Raw genomic sequence first — 17,519 nt, 5'->3', positions numbered from 1 at the left:
CAAATTTAAATTTAATTTTTCATATTGAATTATTTAAAAAAAATATATTTGAATTAATCCTAACCCATTAACAGTCGAAGCAGATTCCCCATTTCTCAGTCATCATGATATGAAAGAATTTATCCAACAACTCCAAATCGCAATTCCTGCATGCATGGATATGCTTTATTAATTAATTAATTAAACTAATTAACATCTCACTGGAACTGGAAGTACCTTCTCGGCATTTGGGCCCTTAGAGATGCCTCCTCCTCTCCTCTTTAGTGGTGGAGTGGAAAAGACCAGAGCCTGACAGAACCAGCACTAGAAGATGTGGATTGGACTGGAATGCCCCCCCCCCCCCCCCCCCCGGGCAAACACAACACAAAAGAGGATCTTATGCTCTTGGCTGCATTCCCTTTTGGTATCATTATTGACACCATCGCAAAAAGAAATTCTTCTCTCCGACCCCAGATCAACCCTTTAACCTTAACTGTTTGCCACCATCTAATTTTATATTCATAGCATTATCATGAAAAAAAAGTTGTGTCTCATTTAATTTTAATTAACACCATTTCGTGATAAGTTAAGGTCTTAGCTCCATTAATGACGTTGATATTTCTCAAAATCAAAAAGGGAGACTTATTACAGTTTCAAGTTAGAAACCACGAGAGGGTGTTGGGACTTTTCAAGAAAGAAATGGTGGTAAAAAATTTGGGCCTGCCCCCGGGCTCAAATCTCAAATACAGCCCTCTCTCAATTGGACCTCTTTGGATCCATATCTCAAACATGGGCCTCCGTAATCCCCTGTCAGAAACAAGAAAGTAGACGCCATGTAATTTTTATGATGTCCTTTCTCAATCAACCAGCTAGTTGGAGGCTATAATCGACAGAAATTTACCGGGACGCCATTTCTAGACTGTTTTTATAATTTTAAGAAAAAATATTTGTGATTGTTTCATAATATTAATATTAAGAAAATATTAAAAATATATTTTCAATTTTAAAATAGATTTTCATCCATGATTAAAGATGAAATTTTTTTAGTGTCTAACTCAAAATTTTATATTTTTTCTAAAATTTGTTTTCAAAATTTATTTAAATGAATTATAAATTTATATTTATTTTTAAATTAAATAACTATTTTTTATAATTTTTATATTAAAAATATATTTACTAAAAATTTTCTATAATTTTTTATTTCTTATTTTTTTTAAAAAAAATAACATTTTTTTCGTTTTCGTTTCCATATTTTACAATGTAGGTTAGAGAAACCTACCACTGAATCGAAGTGCACTTGAATATATTGAATTTTGAGCCACCCAAGCAATTTATTATTAACAAATCAGATATAGGAGCGCTACAAGTGCAAACTTTTAAGTATAAATTATTATGCATCCTATAAATAAATATATAAACAATAATAGACTAACACATCTTAGATAAGTTTTCACGTATTAATTTACCCTATCAGTCTGCCTATTTATTTTAAGATAATATACTGTAGACATATGCAGGTCAATGTTCAAGTTTTTGATCAATTCTTACCAAAATGGACTAATAAAATATTGTTTCTATCCGACACAATAGACTGAGAAATACCATATAACTTTACCACTGAATCCAGAAAGATCATTGCTATTTCTTGGGTAGTGAAGGGATGAAAAATGCTCAAGAAATGAGGAAGTTTTGTAAATTTATCCACTACCATCAAAATCACATCATTTCTTTCATATTTAGGTAATCCTTCTATAAAATCCATAAAAACAATTGTCCAATCTTGACCAGAAATTGCCAATGACTATAATAGAACAAGTGTAGCCACATTTTTGTGTTTGCAATGCTGGCAAATGGCATAAGCCAGCACATATTCAGTCATAGTCTTCTTAAGTTTAAGTCAATAGAACAATTATTTGACCTTATGATATAGGTGGATCAAATTCCTGAATGACCACCTATAGATGAATCATGTAATGACTGTAATATCTAAGTTTTGAGTGAGTCATCATCTCCAAACACAATTCTTTCTTGAAATCAAAGTAAGTCATTGTTCAAAGTATAGCCAAGTTTGTTGATCAGGCTAATAGGCAGTTGTGTTAAGATCTCTTGTGTCCAAGTAGTGATTCCATAACTAGAAGTCACCTTTTACAACCAATTCGATACCAATGAAGTGATGATAGCATAATTTCCTTCCTCAATTCTTCTAGATAATGCATCAGTTATCATATTTTCTTTTCCTTGACAATATTAAATAATATAATCAAGCTCTAATAACTTGGACATTCTGTTTTGCTGCAATTGTGTATGCAGTCTTTGTTGTAATAGAAATTTAGACTTTCATAATATATTCTAATGATGAAGTCATTTGACTTCTAAGTAATGTCATCACTTTTCCACAACCACCAACACCATTATTAACTTGTTATCATAAACATTGAGCCCTGGATGTTTTGGGCCAAAAGCCTGATTGATAAAAGCCAAAGGTTTACCTTCCTACATCAGAATTGCCCCACACCTTTGTCACTGACATATGTTTCTAGAATGAAAGACTTTGTGAAGCTCGACAAAGCCAAAATAAGTGCATGTGTCATGATCTTTTTCAATTCAAGGAAAGTTGTTTGTGCTTAAGAGTTCCATTGAAATCCTTCTTTTTTAAGTAAATCAGTCAAAAGGTTTACTCTTGTAATGTTTAATAAATCTCTTATAATAGTCTGTCAATCCCAAAAAAACCTTATAGTGACTTGACAAATGTTGGGTTAGCCTATTCTACCATAGCTGCAATCTTTCTTGGATCAATACCAAAACCTTTTTCCGAAATAACATATCCCAAATATTTCACATGATCCTTTGCAAAAGTACACTTAAGACTTTTTAACAAACAATTGATTGAATTGGAGAACTTCAAATGTAGTCCTAAGGAGACCAAGGTATTAGTCAAAAGATTTATTGGATGCTGAGATATCATCACAGAATACAAGTATAAAGCTTTTCAAGTAAAGACTGAATACATGGTTCATAAGGGCTTGGAAGATAATAGGTGCATTGGATACACCAAACTGCATGACTTTGAACTCATATAAGAGATCTTCTATAATGGGTATGGAAAATTTTTCTTCAATGGTATTGTCATTAAGTTGTCGGTAATCAACACAAAATCTTCAAGTGCCATATTTCCTTTTGACAAGTAAAACTAGGAATACAAATGGACTATAGCTAGGTTGGATAATAGAGTTAGCAAGCATTTCTTTAACCAATTTCTCAATTTTAGATTTTTGAATCAAAGGATATATGCAAGCACGAATGTGAATTGGTTTAACATTGGGTTTGAGGGGTATGGAGTGATTAAATGGTCTTTGAGGAGGTAAGGTTTTAGGCTATATAAATAAGTCATTAAATTCAATCAAAAGTAAATGTAATGAGTTTAAGTTTTGTACCTATGTTAAGGATTGAGTATCATTGTAGCGATCAACTTTCAGACTCCACAGCTTTATGATCTCAACCTCATTAGGATCTTCCACTTCCACAACTTGTATTGAGAACATTTGGGTCAATTGAATCATCTTAGTTTTGAAAAACTTCTGTAATTTCTTCCTTCCCATAAATCAATTTACTAGGTCCCATCTCTAAGCCACCAATAAGGGTTATCTTCTTGTCTTTCTTCTCAAAAGTCACCTCCAACTTATTAAAGTCAAATACAATCTAACCAATAATTCTCATCCAATTCACTCCTAAAACAATATCACACCCACCCAACTTTAATAACCACAAGTCAATAACAAAAGTTTGTACACTTAGATTTACTGTACATCTTTCTCTCATTCACCATTGTGACCAACAAAGAAAAAATATTCTTCAACTTACAGCACAAATTCTTGACAGTATTTTCATGAGTACTACCACTATCAATCAATATTATCAACTTCTTACATTTTGTCATTCCTTCCACTTTTATGATAATATTAGCAAAATATCCCTTTAGGGTATATAATAAAATTTTTCCGTCCTCATCATTAATGGAGATATTATTAGTGGTTTCTATTTCCTCTCTTAATTCTTTTTCTTCCTCATTTCCACCTTCCAATTGTTACAACTGTCTTTTACATTAATATGTAAGAGTATTTTTTTTCCACATCTATAACAGAGTCCCAATTGCCTCATTTGTTCTGAACTAGTAGCATTTGTCATATTAGGTTGATAGGAAAATGATGGGCCTTGTGGAAGCTTCAACAAAAACTTTCCCTTATTGATTTCAGAATTGAAGTTCTTGGAAATCGATGAAGCATCTGCTCCTTCCGACCTAAGGGAAAGTTATCTACTTCTATTGCAAGAATTTTAGTTTGTTTAAGACTTAAGCCATTATCTTCCAAGAATAGGATCTCTATTCCCCTTGGGCAAAAAATCCTCCAATAGGCTTAGTTGTGGAATCTTATAAAAAACATCCAAAAATTTGACCATCATACTAGCCAAACCCTCAATTGAAGCATCCAACTTGTTTTCCAACAACTGAATTCCTTCCTAACTCATGCTCGCCCTAGCCAATAATGCTTCCATTCAGGTCTACAAATTTGTCACCAAGGAGTAAACATGGTTGACCTAAGAGTTAATTTGGTTAACCTATGCCTCTAGTTGCTTCATTCGAGTGCCATCTGCCATGGTGCCAAACTTTGTAAATGCAGGTTATCGTGAGTAAGTATTCAAGAATCGATTACTCTGATAATAATTGTCAAAATCGTAGGTTTCAAATCTAAAATTTCTAGTTGACAATTGAGAAAGAAGAAAGAAAGGAAGAGAAAAGAGAGAATTTAAGGAAAAAACCGTTGGTCCCTTAAGTAATGGTTACTCAAGAAAGAAGGGGGTGAATTGAGTGATTAAATAAAAAAAATTGCTTATTCAGTTATTTAGATGATTATTCACCCTATATCAAAATATATTTATTTTACGACAAATAACGATATAGATATGAAAGCAATAAAGAACAAGAAATAGACACAATAATATATAGTGGTTTGGTGTATCTCAAACACTTAATCCACTCTCTAAAGATCTCAACCACTCTTGAGATTTCACTAAACCAATCAATGTTAAGGTTTTCCCTTAAGTTGCCTTGAAACTATCCACAAACACCTAAATTTTCGACGAATCTAGGAAACCAAAACAATCCACACAAAAGTTTAATGATTACAAGGACCATCATCATAGGGACACAAGAAAATCACAGAAAAAATATTACAAGAAAATAAGAAAATAAGTAATCAGCTATACCCTCAATTGATGTAACAATTTCCAAGTGTCTTGGGCCAGATGTCGAATGTGCAATGAGGCACACAAGTCATTCGGATCTTGAATGTAATAGTAGGGACTTTGAGAACTTTAGATAAAGGCTCTGTGATTGCTTTGAACGTGATTATTGAGGCTTCAAATTGAGTTTAAGGCATTTTTATACTCCTTACGGCGATCTACTTTCTTTTTAAACTTTTTTGCCCATTAGACTCGAATAGCCAACTAATCAGAACCTTTAGCCGATTATTGCTGAACCTTTTGTGACATATCCTTTATATGGCTATCCCAACAGCAGTTACTTGACAATATAGCATTGACTATTTGCATTTACCAGCTAACATGTCACAAACCCAAAAGTTTAGAAAGTAAAATCAAAGATATCAAGACTGCTCGGGACAAGATATTGAATTTGCTGTTGGTATGATACAATACCGATACCAGACAGTACCAAACACCATTTTGGATATATAGTTACAATATTTATGTAAATTATACAATTAATTGAATAATATAACATATGAGTAAAATCACTAGCTTCAAATGCCTAATTCAATTAATAACACTAGCAGTAAGAAGCCTTAATCCCATTATGTAAGATTGTACATATTTTAGAATTCTATTCATCTTTATCCATAGCTACATCCATCGATTTTCTTTTAGCATTTAATGACCATGTGGTTTAATTTTTTTCTCTAACCGCCTGGCACATTAAGCCCCACTGGGACCCGATAGTTTTACTTTTGTATTTTGCGCCCCTGTGAGTTACTTGAATACAAAAAAATAACTCTTTAGTACAAAATTGCAAAAAATGCTAGATACACTAATCGTATTCGTATATTTATTTTAACAAATCATTGCATCTCTTATCCATTTATATACTTGTATATGAATTAACTGTTCAAGGTTCTTAGCTCTCTATGCTTGTTGGTGGATGCGCAATTAACAGCCAAGAATATCAGCTTCTAACCACAAGTGTCTTGTATCCCTTTTGGAGGAAGCACTCTACCTCAGCAAAAACCACAAGGAGGTGTGAAGGCCTTTTAGCTCAAACAGAGACGAGGTTTTAAGAAAAACGGCCCAAGCTCTAGAACAAGATGGCCATCAGCACAAGGTGTAGTAACAACAATTTGGTAATATCCACTTTGAACAAAATCTCTCAAGGGGGGCTCCATAGATTGCTTCACATATACATGGCCACGGTTCATGAACCGCCGGTTCCGGTTCAAGAAATCTTTGAACCTGAACCGAACCGCCCAAGGGCGGTTTGGGACGGTTCGGTTCCGGTTCCGATTCGTGCCGGTTCGGTCAACGGTTTGGACCGGTTCGGTCAACGGTTTAAGCCGGTTCGGTCAACGGTTCCGGTTCCGGTTCAAACCGAATTTTTTTAATTTTTTTTAAATATTGTTGTATTCAATTTTGGTCCTTGTTCCATTGTTCGGTTCGGTTTGGTTTCGATTTTTAATTGTTAAATGTAATTGTAAATATAAATATTCTCAACCATATTTTTAATAAAAAAACACTACTAAAAATTGAAGAAATATAAGTAATAATTTCATTAAAAATAATTAAAACAACTAAACAAGTATGTAATACAAGTAATTAATTTTTACAAATGTGAAAAATAAAAAATAAAAAATAGAATTAGACTTAATTTCATTAAAAAATAATTACAACAAAAATGTAAAATAATAATAAAATAATATAGTAACAAGTAATAAATAATTAACAATATAATTGAATAAATTGATAAATAACAAAATGAGAAGATTGAAGAAATTGAAATTGAAATATTAAATGAGAGACAAAATTGAGAGAATAATAGCTTGAGACTTGAGAGAGAGAGAGAGAGAGAGAAAGTGTGAAAAATGAGTGGGGGAGGGAGGGGTATATATAGATAGGAATTATAAAATTAAAAAAAAAAATTAATAAAATTGGAATTGGACCGTTGGCTGCCAACAGTCCAATTTTGGACCGTGGGGGGGGGAGGGGTGCTGCACGGGGGGAGGGGGTGCTGCACGGGGGAGGGGGGTTGTTCCGGTTCCGCGGAACCGGAACCGCGGAATCGGAACCGGCAGTTCCGGTTCCGGTTCCGCGGAACCGGCAATTCCAGTTCCCCGAAACCTTGAACCGGAACCGGACCGAATTTCGCCAGTTCAGTCCGGTTCCGGTTCGGCCGGTTCCGGGTCCGATTCCGGCCGGTCCGGTTCCGGTTCCGATTCGAACCGCCGGTCCGGTTCAATTTTGGCCATGTCTAGCTTCACATGCACCCCATATTTTTCTTTACCAACGAGAAAAGAGAATACATATTATTTCATAAGTGTGAATACAAAGCCAAAAAAGGATATGGTAGAAGAACTTAAGAACAGTTAAATCACATAATAACAAGCTAGAGACTAACCATTTGCCCAAGAACCTGAATGGCTGAAAAGTGCAGTTAAGAACACAATCTAAACATACAATTCCTACAAAATTGAGGCATAAACTTCCATGAAACAGTTGACCTTCTAGCAGAATTCATGTGAGAATGAATAATTTAAGGACAAAACAAGATGAAAAACACGATAACTGAACATAAGGAAAAAAAAAAAAAACATTAACAGAATCCTATGTAATAACATTCTGGCCAACATGAAAGCCCAGTAGCACAAGTGACTAAGTCCTAATTACCTTAATTCATAAAATTAGAAATGACTTAAGACTTAAGTTACTACTGCCAACAGCAATTCAAAAACCAAGGCCTATAAACACAACTCAAACTCAGCCAACTCTTCTATACAAATCACACTTGATATTACCCGGCATCCATGACCAACTATGTCAGACAAACCAGTAGTAAAAGAACTTCATATAACACAACATAAAAATCACTATACAGTCAAAAATCCTATAAGAGAGAGAGAACCCAATCCACTCCATTGCACAGATAAAATTTAAAAGTTCTTCAAGGCCTAAGATGACACTAATAAACTAAAATTATAACATTGAACTTATTAAAAGAAAATAGTGCTAAGACAGGCAAATATAACGGTCCAGGCAATGTCAACGAAGTCGATCACTCCGACCTGTTGGCGTACCTCTCGACCTTATCGTCGTTTAGATTTATCCCAACCATAGCCTCGCCCAAACCGCAGCTGACCTCGGCCAGGACATCCGGGTCACTGTAGTGAGTCACGGCCTGAACAATCGCCCGAGCGCGCCGCGCCGGGTCACCGCTCTTGAACACACCGGAGCCAACGAAAACCCCGTCGCAGCCAAGCTGCATCATCAGAGCCGCGTCGGCCGGGGTCGCGACACCGCCGGCGGCGAAGTGGACCACCGGAAGCCTCCCGAGCTGTTTGGTCTGCATCACCAGGTCATAGGGGGCAGCGATTTTCTTGGCGTACGTGAAGACCTCGTCGTCGTCCATGTTCCGCAATAACCTAATGTCGCCCATCACGGAGCGCACGTGCCTCACCGCCTCGATGATGTTGCCGGTTCCGGCCTCGCCTTTGGTACGGATCATCGCCGCCCCCTCGCGGATGCGGCGGAGGGCCTCGCCCAGATTGCGGCAGCCGCAAACGAAGGGGATGCGGAAGTTATGCTTGTTGATGTGGTTGTCGTCGTCGGCCAGGGTGAGGACCTCGCTTTCGTCGACGTAGTCGATGCCGATGGCTTCCAGGATCTGAGCCTCGACGAAATGGCCGATGCGAGCCTTCGCCATAACAGGAATCGTGACCGCCTGCTTGATCTCCTTGATTAGCTGCGGGTCGCTCATCCGCGCCACGCCTCCCTGCGCCCGAATGTCTGCAGGCACGCGTTCCAGCGCCATGACGGCGCAGGCGCCGGCCTCCTCGGCGATGCGCGCCTGCTCGGCGTTCACGACGTCCATGATGACTCCGCCGCGCAGCATCTGCGCCAGCCCTACCTTCACCGAGAACGGCGATTTCTTCGTCGTCTCGGTGATTGCGCCATTTCCGTACACCGTCACCACTCCGCTTCCGGCCATTCCTAATGAAATAACAGAGAGAGAGAGAGAAGAGAGAGAGAGATCAAATTCCAATAACTGCAAAAACCTGAGGCGGTAGCCCTAAATCAAAAGCGAAAGGGTATTTACGAACCGCTAATGCTCCTCAGAAGAAATGAATGAAAACGGTATATATCGAAGAGGGGGAGGGGTATTAATGAATGATTCGGATGAGACACAGGGGAAAATAAGATAATCGGGGCAAGTGGGCGGCCTTGACTGCAAACATCCGTCAAAAATTTATTTTTTAATAAGATAATATGTGTGTCTGTTTTTTAATTTAATTAATTAATTAATATTATTATTATAGTTTTTTTGGGGGGATAAGGGGGTCTGGTACCAGCAGCCACACACTTTCTAAAAAATATAAAAAGAAAAGGAAAAATTGATTTTTTTTTTAATGTGGCCTTTCTGGTCATCTCTGATTCCGTGGTCCCCCCACTCGAAAATGGAATTTGGCTTCTCCGGTGCATCAGCGTTTGTTTTTCATGGTAAGGAGACGATTTAGATATTAGAAAGCTAAAGCAAATGCTGCCATTCTGGTCTGGTCTGGTCTGGTCTGTAGTCCAACTTAAAATTATTTTAATAAACCCCAATTCAGAAACTAGGGGACTCTATCATTTTGTCTTTTGTCTGATTTTTAAGCTAAATTACGCACACAATTTGCTATTTTCAAGTCTTATATATGATTACCCTTAATATGAAAAATTATTTCATTTAAAAAGTTTATCTATTAATTTTTATTCATAACACGTGAAGTCGTTTAATTAATTGAAGTCACTCATTTTTCATTGGGTCACAAAACAATGTCTTCTGATAAACAAACGAGAACCTTGCAATTGCATTGTATGCACGTTCTGTACATTGGGTAGAAAAGCGTGCAAACAAAAAAGGGGGTGGTAGAGAGCGTGAGGCGGGCAAACTGAGACTTGGCAGTGTCAAGCTCTCTCGTGCGTTCTTGCAAAACGGGTGCACGCAACGCACCAGCTGCAGCTAGCCACCACCACCCCTTTTTTTTCCACATCATCTTCAACGAATCTTCTCCTCCAACTCCAATATAAATATTTTCTTCGTTCTTTTATATTTTCCATCGCTTTCCAGTCTCTCTGGCTGTTCACAGTGGGTGGAAGCCCCTTTTAATTGGTGCTGTGCTGTGCTGTGGGGGGTTGTTGTTGTTGTCTCTGGAGTGCTTCCAGTCTAGCCATCCGAGTCAAGCACGCAACCGCGCTGCGAGGCACTATATAATTTTTTATATGTCAATTCATTGAAAATAAATTATATAATTTTTTATCTGAGATTATACAAATAAGTTTATGTTCCCTCTCTTTAAATAAATTTAACTGAGATTTTATAAATAAATAAATAAAAAATGACCGCTCTCCATCTCATAAAATCTTCGTTATTTAATAAATTAATTAAATTATAAAAATAAAATATAATAAATTTGCAGAAAATGGTGTAAAGGCAACGAGCTCAAAAAGCGATACTAAAAAGAACAATTATCATGGACAGGATGCATATCCATATTCATAATAATAATTAAATTCCAAATGGCTTTGTCTTATAAAATAGCTAGATTTTTATGTGTTCAGTAAGTATACTTGTTGATCCTCCTTGAGATATATATATATATATCATATTTACTCAACAGCTTTCTTTAATAGAAATTGTAGTGTAAAACAAATTATCGTTATCTGTCCTCATTAATAGGATAATGGGATAATCAATGTCTGTGTTTATTTTGATTAAAAAGTTAATAAATAAAATCTATTCTAACGACTTCTACAACTAAAATCAGGAAAGAGAATCCGGTGAAACTGAATTTGGATTATGGCATTTTTATCATCAATTAATTTGAGTAGGCTATTTTGTTTTCAATAATACATAATTTAACATGAAATTATATCAATTTTAAGATCTTGTTTATGAGTTTAAGCAATTATTATTATGAAATACACAAATTATGAGTAAAGGTGTTGAATAATTCAGTCAAATCAATTCAAGATTTTGACTACGAAACGGCTGCGAAACCCAACAATTTCAAGACTTCCTTCTTATCATTAATCTTCCAACCCACCCACCACATTTCTGCTTTTCATCGTTCCATTTAGCACAAAGAAGAAGAAAGCGATGATGATGAGGTAAGTTCACCAATCACCATAACAGCCAAGACAAAATGGGACTCTTCAGTCAAAAGAAGACTCCAACTTGAAGAAGGCAAGCCTTTAATAATTAAAAAGTTATAAATTTAAATGGTTAAAATAACTTATCTCCTAAAAAGTAAAATTAAAAAAAGAAAAGCCATATACAAATAACTCTTGCAAAAAAAAAAAAATAGGCATTCTTTATATGAAGTCTTACCAAAGAATTAAATTTTACAATTTTTGTCTTGTTTACTTTTATTTTTAATAAATTTTTAATCGATTAATTAAATCTCTTTCCTCTTTTTCATTACGCGTCAAAAGAGTATAATATTTGATTGCCAAGCTATGGCATGGCGGAAGTGTTGGTAGAAACTGCAAATTTGTTTCATTTTAACGAGCGCGTGACAAATGCTCAATTTTCAGTCCCTATTTAGAAACAAATTCTCACTCAGCTACAAAAAATTTTGCACGTCCTCTATTACTCTACTCTTCTGCTCTAGCCAGCTGCTGATGAAATACTTATCATGAGGCGGGAGACTGCACGGAGGCGCTGGCGAAGGCGAAGCAGCAGACCTTTCGAGGAATGGCCTCTGCTTCTTGTCGGCGAAGCAGAGGAGGGATTCATCGCACACTTCACTAGAAGACGAAGGCGGGTCGGGCTCAAAATCTAGCAGTTTTGAGTACTCTGTTATGAGATGAAGCATGTAATCATAAATCTTATCCATGCTTAGGCTTCCCATGTAGTCCTGTGCTGCTTGTCCCATTGTCGCAACCTAATAACGAGAACATATCAAACTTACTTCTTATTTCACTATACAATCAGAAATCAGAAAGGCTGGCAAGCATGAGGCACAGAAACAGCAAAATAATACCTTATCTAAGTGGGTGTTTCCCCATTCAACAGCATATTTTATGGAGTTGCATAAGTTATCAGCAGAGATAGGCCAATAGTTATCCTTGGGGAACAAACCACGGCTAAAGAAATCTTCATATTCAGGAGATATTATTAAGGGAAGAGAACCACATGCCAGAATATATTTCAAGCTCACGGACCAAGCATAGCCTTCAGCATAGATCTTATACCTGTATAACGAATAAACATCTGGACATTAAAACAAAAAAAAAAATAATAATAATAAAGTGCTGATAAAGATATCGGCAGTAATAATAATAGCAATAATTTCCTATTCCAAGCCATGCACTTTCTGGCTCAGGGTGTAATGAACAAAAGGTTGTACTCCATTCAATGACTTTTTTTTAAGTTCTCTTCATCATCAAGTAAAGAGCCCAATTAGGATACTCTAGTATACACCAAGTATGTGGACAAATTTCATTTATGATATACACCAAGTATATGGTAATTAATATGTTCAGAAACCATAACATCAGCATTCAGATCAGAAATCATGCAAACTACAAATCATGAACGGACAAGGAGAACACGGTAAAATAAAATTTTTGCATCAAGAAGAGCTGTTTAGTCATGTAAAGAGAAGAAAAGGAAATATGTTAAAATCAGAATCACATCTCAGTTCATTTTCACTGACAATCTCAATGGGTTCTCGAATCAATTGAGCCATAGCGAACCCACCACAAACCCATGGATACCCATCTAGTAGTCTGTAACATGAGATTGCAGATGCAAAACATATGTATACTAACCGATGATCACACTGTTTTGATAATTTGGACTGCTCAAACCCTCCTGCTTCTTCTGCAATCCAGTCCTGCAATTTGTGATATATAACATATATATATATACATATTTTTTTATGGTAGCTCCTAATTGAAAAGAAAGATCGATAGCACCCATTGCATGTATTAAATAAAAATGAAATCCAGTTCAATTTTCCAAAGGCACTCCAAATGGTGAATAGAATTATCAACCTGACGCATAATTTGGGCCCTCCACATCCTGGTGTCATTGCACTTTAGCAATTCGGTACGAACAGGAGAACTAACATCTGGATTTCCTTTCCAGTATGCAACAGGCCACTTGTTTCGCCAACTTCGTCCTTTCGAACCTTTTTTAATGTTCTCAAACTCTTCACTCCATGCTTCTATATTCACCTCTGGCCTGAAAACAGATGATCTATGTCAATTTGATCTGTGCAAGTGAATACAGAAGGAAAGATAAAGATCAATGATGTAAGCAAAAGCAGTATGACCTTCTAATTGAACGCTTGCTACCACACACCAATGTTGTCCCACTAAGACTCATAATATACTCAGCCATAAAACAGTCAAAGTAGCACTTAACTTGCCACATTTTAGAATACCCTTTTTTTTCTTTTTTGGCATACTTGGTCGCCACTTTACTTCAACTCTTAATATTTCTGGGTTGTGAGTTTTGGTGTATGCTAGAAGGCTTTGCCAAATGACCCCAGTTGACCCATCATCTTCATAGATACATGTATGCTATGGTAATATGAAAATTTCACAGATTTGAAGGATGACACACCTCTAAAGGGAGCCTATAACTTGATTAATAAGATATCAGAAACATGTACGGAATGATGGACCGTAATTGGAGAAGAGATGAAAGAAGAAAAAGTAACCCCTGGGAGCAAGCAAGCAAGCTAAAACTTTTCTATCATTAAAATCTATAAAATGCTTGATTTTCAACAGAAAATTGGGCATTGCGTTCAAATGGAAAAATAGAAAACTTTACTTTCCATTTTTTCAAATTTATGTGGACAGTTGCAAAACATCTTTAGAATGTTTCACTGTTCTTTACAAAAGATAAAAAGTGGTATTCCACATATTTTCTAAATAAAAACACGGATTTCTAACCTGACCAAAATCAATATTAATTAATCTACATTAATATCAATATCGATAGTAAAAGTAAAAATTTTAAAATTGAATATTAATAAATAGTATTATAATATTATAAATATCAACAATATTAATATTATAAAGTGTAAAAACGTTAACGAGAAATATTGGGATAATAAAATTTCAAAAATATTAGAAAAGAACTAAAACTATAATCAATATCACTAACATTTATCATTAATGTTATAATATAAATGTTAGCAGTATCATTATTGGCAATATTATTTTTGGCACATAATAATCTAATTTATCCCCAATTTGAATATCATAATGTTACCAATATGATAAATATTGTATTGATAGTATGAATACTGTCGTATAACAATAAGAACAATAAAAACGTGATAAATTTGTTAGCAACAGAATATTACATTGCATAACAATTGAATGCATTAACTATCTTGAACAATTTTTTAGTTCTTAAGATAAAAAAAAATAATTTTCTGTATTCAACAACTGAATGTATCTTCTAAATTGTCTATAGAAAGAAAACTAGAACATTGAATATGAAAAAATGAAAAGCAAGTGTACTTACCATTAATGTCTAGACGCCCAGAAGGAGTACAAAATATATTCACGACATTCAGTTGGTTGCTTCTAGAAACAATCATCGAGGCATTGTGGTCCCTTGGGACTCACCGATTAGGCATGTGACCATCTATCTAGTGGGGTAATTTTTGAAATACTGAATATCATTGTTTCTGCATAACTAAGCCACTAGACACCCCTTGGAAAACAGGAGTCGCTGGCTGGCTGGCTGCCGATTTGGTCAAACTGAGAGACGGAAGCTTAAATTCAGTAGCCAAGCTTCATCCTGTTAAGTGTTAAGACGCGGGTATAGAAAAAAAACTAATTAAAAAGAAGAAGAAGAAGGGGGTGAACAATGGTAACCTGGTTACCATAATGGCAAAGCTCTAATTGTCACATTAGATTTCAGTTTGACCACATGAGCAATTCAATCTGGTTAAAAGCAAGGTAGTCATTTCATTTTACTTTTCTTCTTCTTCTTCTTCCTCGTTTTGGGTGGTTGGGTGGGAATCCAGTTCGATGCTAATGTCTTAGGGCAAGAATGAATTTAATGAAGACAAAAGCATTCAGTTTCTGGATGCAGGAGGCAAACATGAAGGATCCTACACTAGACATTAAACAAAAATTTAAACCTGGTCATATATAGAAACAAATACCAATACTCACCATCCCCAAAAAGACCAATCAGGAAATGGGATGTCAAAGTGATTAGGCGTGGTGCAATACCGAAACAGCGGCAAAGGCATCGCCTGATTCTCTGTCCGATTGATGGTGGGCTTGTCCATGCAATCAAACATCATATCAACATCTGGAACCCTCCCAGGGTATCTCCTAAGGAGCTGCAAAAACCCCCAAACCGTGAACATTGATCGACTCTGCACGCAAGCATAATAGAAGTCCACATACAGTTTCCCCTCAACAATCACCACGCGAAATGCAGCATACTTCTGAGCTTCCATCACATGGCTTAACGATATCCCGGACTGAGCCCAAGGCTCCAGGTCCTGATGAATCCACCTAAACAATTCAGGGCATTTCCCGGGTTGGTGGCTTAATTCAGATTGATTCTGCGCAGGCACATCGCCGATTTCGCTGCCTCGGCAAGAGAGGTACGAGCATTGTATAATCTTGGAAGCCAGTGAGTACCGGCTCGATTCGTTGAGGCTCTTGGGTTCGAACTGATGCCATGGCGTCGGTTCCAGGTTGTGGCCTGCAACTGTCTTTATCTGCGACAAGTTGTCCACCTGTTCGATCAAATCGCCAATCAACTAACTGAGACAAATCGAATAAAACCAACGCTCACCCACTGCTCCTCGACCAATTCCGCACAAAAACAAAACAAAAACAACAAAAGAAACCAAAAATATAAAGACACCTCAAAGAAGACGAGAGCGGCGATGCAGAACAAGGCCAGTAGAGGGACGAAGAGACGGATGAAGAGAGGGGATCGAGGGTGGGGTCTGGATGGCACGGCCATGGCGATGGCTGGGTATGGCGGTTGAGACGATGATGGGAGATTGGCAGCAGCATTGTGTGGTGATCGGCGGATGGCTATCTATTTCCCGGTTTCGTCCGCAAGAGAAGTGTCCATTTGTTGGAAGCTCAGAAGCCATTAGTGCCACCGTGTGGTAAACCAGGGCCTCACCGCTTCCGCCGGCGACTCCTTCGCGAAGCTATCCTAATTTTAGGAGTCGTCGAAACAAGACAACTCACTTTGTTTTCCCAACTGCAGAGTTTACACGTGGCCCCTATTTTGTTGAATTCCAACTTAACATCTGATCTGTGTGCGTTCTTGTTAGAACGTTTCAAATAACGTGACAACAGAGGACTTGCTAGAACCATACTACTAATAAATAATGGTGTCGATTTTTTTATTTGGGTGATTATGAATATTTATGAATCTAGATAGATTTGAAAATTAAATTTAATATTAGACAGGCTTATTCTTTTTTAATTGGTGTTTAAATTAAGTTTTATAAATCTTATTAATATTTGGTTTGCTGTAAGCTTTAATTATAGAATTTTTTTTTTATACAAGGATATGATCAATGATGCTCCCTAATTTTGTAAGAACATCATTTTCCCCATTATAAAATCTGACCCACGTTATAAAATCTGTGCCAACTCTGAATGGTGAAAGCAATCTAACAATTTCCCCATTGCATATAAAAGTAGAGGAAATTTTGAACATGTTTTGGATTTACCTCAATCTCCTCCTCCAAGTTAAAGTTGTCCACTGCAAAATATAATGCATTTAGATTCTCAAAATCTGTCAATGATTTCAATTTATTTTATTAAAAATATTATCGTTAAATCGTCTGAATCTATAAAAAAAAAAAAAAACAATTAGAGGGTGTTCAGAGATCTCCACGCAAGCACTCAATTGCTTAAGTCAGATATTGAAAATAATGAAAATTGTATTGAAATCAATGTCAGAGACATACATTTTCAAGAATTAATGTCTATTTATTTATAAAGAGATATTAAGTAATGTTAAGTAATTCAATATTAAGATTTTCATAAATAACTTCTATTTTGAAGTTTTGAAACATATTAGAATTAAGATTTTTATATTTTTGAACATGTTAAAATTAGAATTCTTATGAATGATATTTATCTCAATATTTTGAAATCATTTTAGAATTAAAATTCTTTATAGATAATTATCTATTATTTTTTTTAAATATTTGAAAGAATTTTTAAATGTCGAAATTATCTAGTTTGCACATGCGGGATCTCCTAATTAT

At 36.0% G+C, this 17,519-nt stretch overlaps 2 protein-coding genes across 3 annotated transcripts; both read right to left on the bottom strand.

Moving 5' to 3' along the window:
• Positions 1 to 8,076: 8,076 nt before the first annotated feature.
• On the bottom strand, positions 8,077 to 9,376 carry LOC127791420 (probable pyridoxal 5'-phosphate synthase subunit PDX1). The gene has a single exon (XM_052321293.1). The coding sequence runs from the start codon at positions 9,242 to 9,244 to the stop codon at positions 8,312 to 8,314; it is 933 nt and encodes a 310-aa protein (XP_052177253.1). The 5' UTR covers positions 9,245 to 9,376; the 3' UTR covers positions 8,077 to 8,311.
• A 2,371-nt stretch (positions 9,377 to 11,747) lies between these two features.
• On the bottom strand, positions 11,748 to 16,506 carry LOC127797893 (uncharacterized). 2 transcript variants are annotated; one of them, XM_052331092.1, is made up of 6 exons: positions 16,148 to 16,506; positions 15,439 to 16,016; positions 13,294 to 13,483; positions 13,069 to 13,133; positions 12,279 to 12,489; positions 11,748 to 12,179 (listed from the first exon to the last, which is right to left on the bottom strand). In XM_052331092.1, exons 1-6 carry the CDS (start codon positions 16,247 to 16,249, stop codon positions 11,859 to 11,861), a joined length of 1,467 nt encoding a protein of 488 aa, XP_052187052.1. In that variant the 5' UTR covers positions 16,250 to 16,506; the 3' UTR covers positions 11,748 to 11,858. The 2 variants fall into 2 exon arrangements, with proteins under 2 accessions (XP_052187052.1, XP_052187059.1); XM_052331099.1 differs by having other exon boundaries at positions 15,499 to 16,016.
• Positions 16,507 to 17,519: the final 1,013 nt, after the last annotated feature.

The sequence above is a fragment of the Diospyros lotus genome, chromosome 1 (genome assembly GCF_014633365.1).
Source record: "Diospyros lotus cultivar Yz01 chromosome 1, ASM1463336v1, whole genome shotgun sequence".
NCBI lineage: Eukaryota > Viridiplantae > Streptophyta > Magnoliopsida > Ericales > Ebenaceae > Diospyros > Diospyros lotus.
The sequence above is the reverse complement of the archived record's forward strand: the minus strand, read 5'-3'. Positions and strand labels throughout refer to the sequence as shown.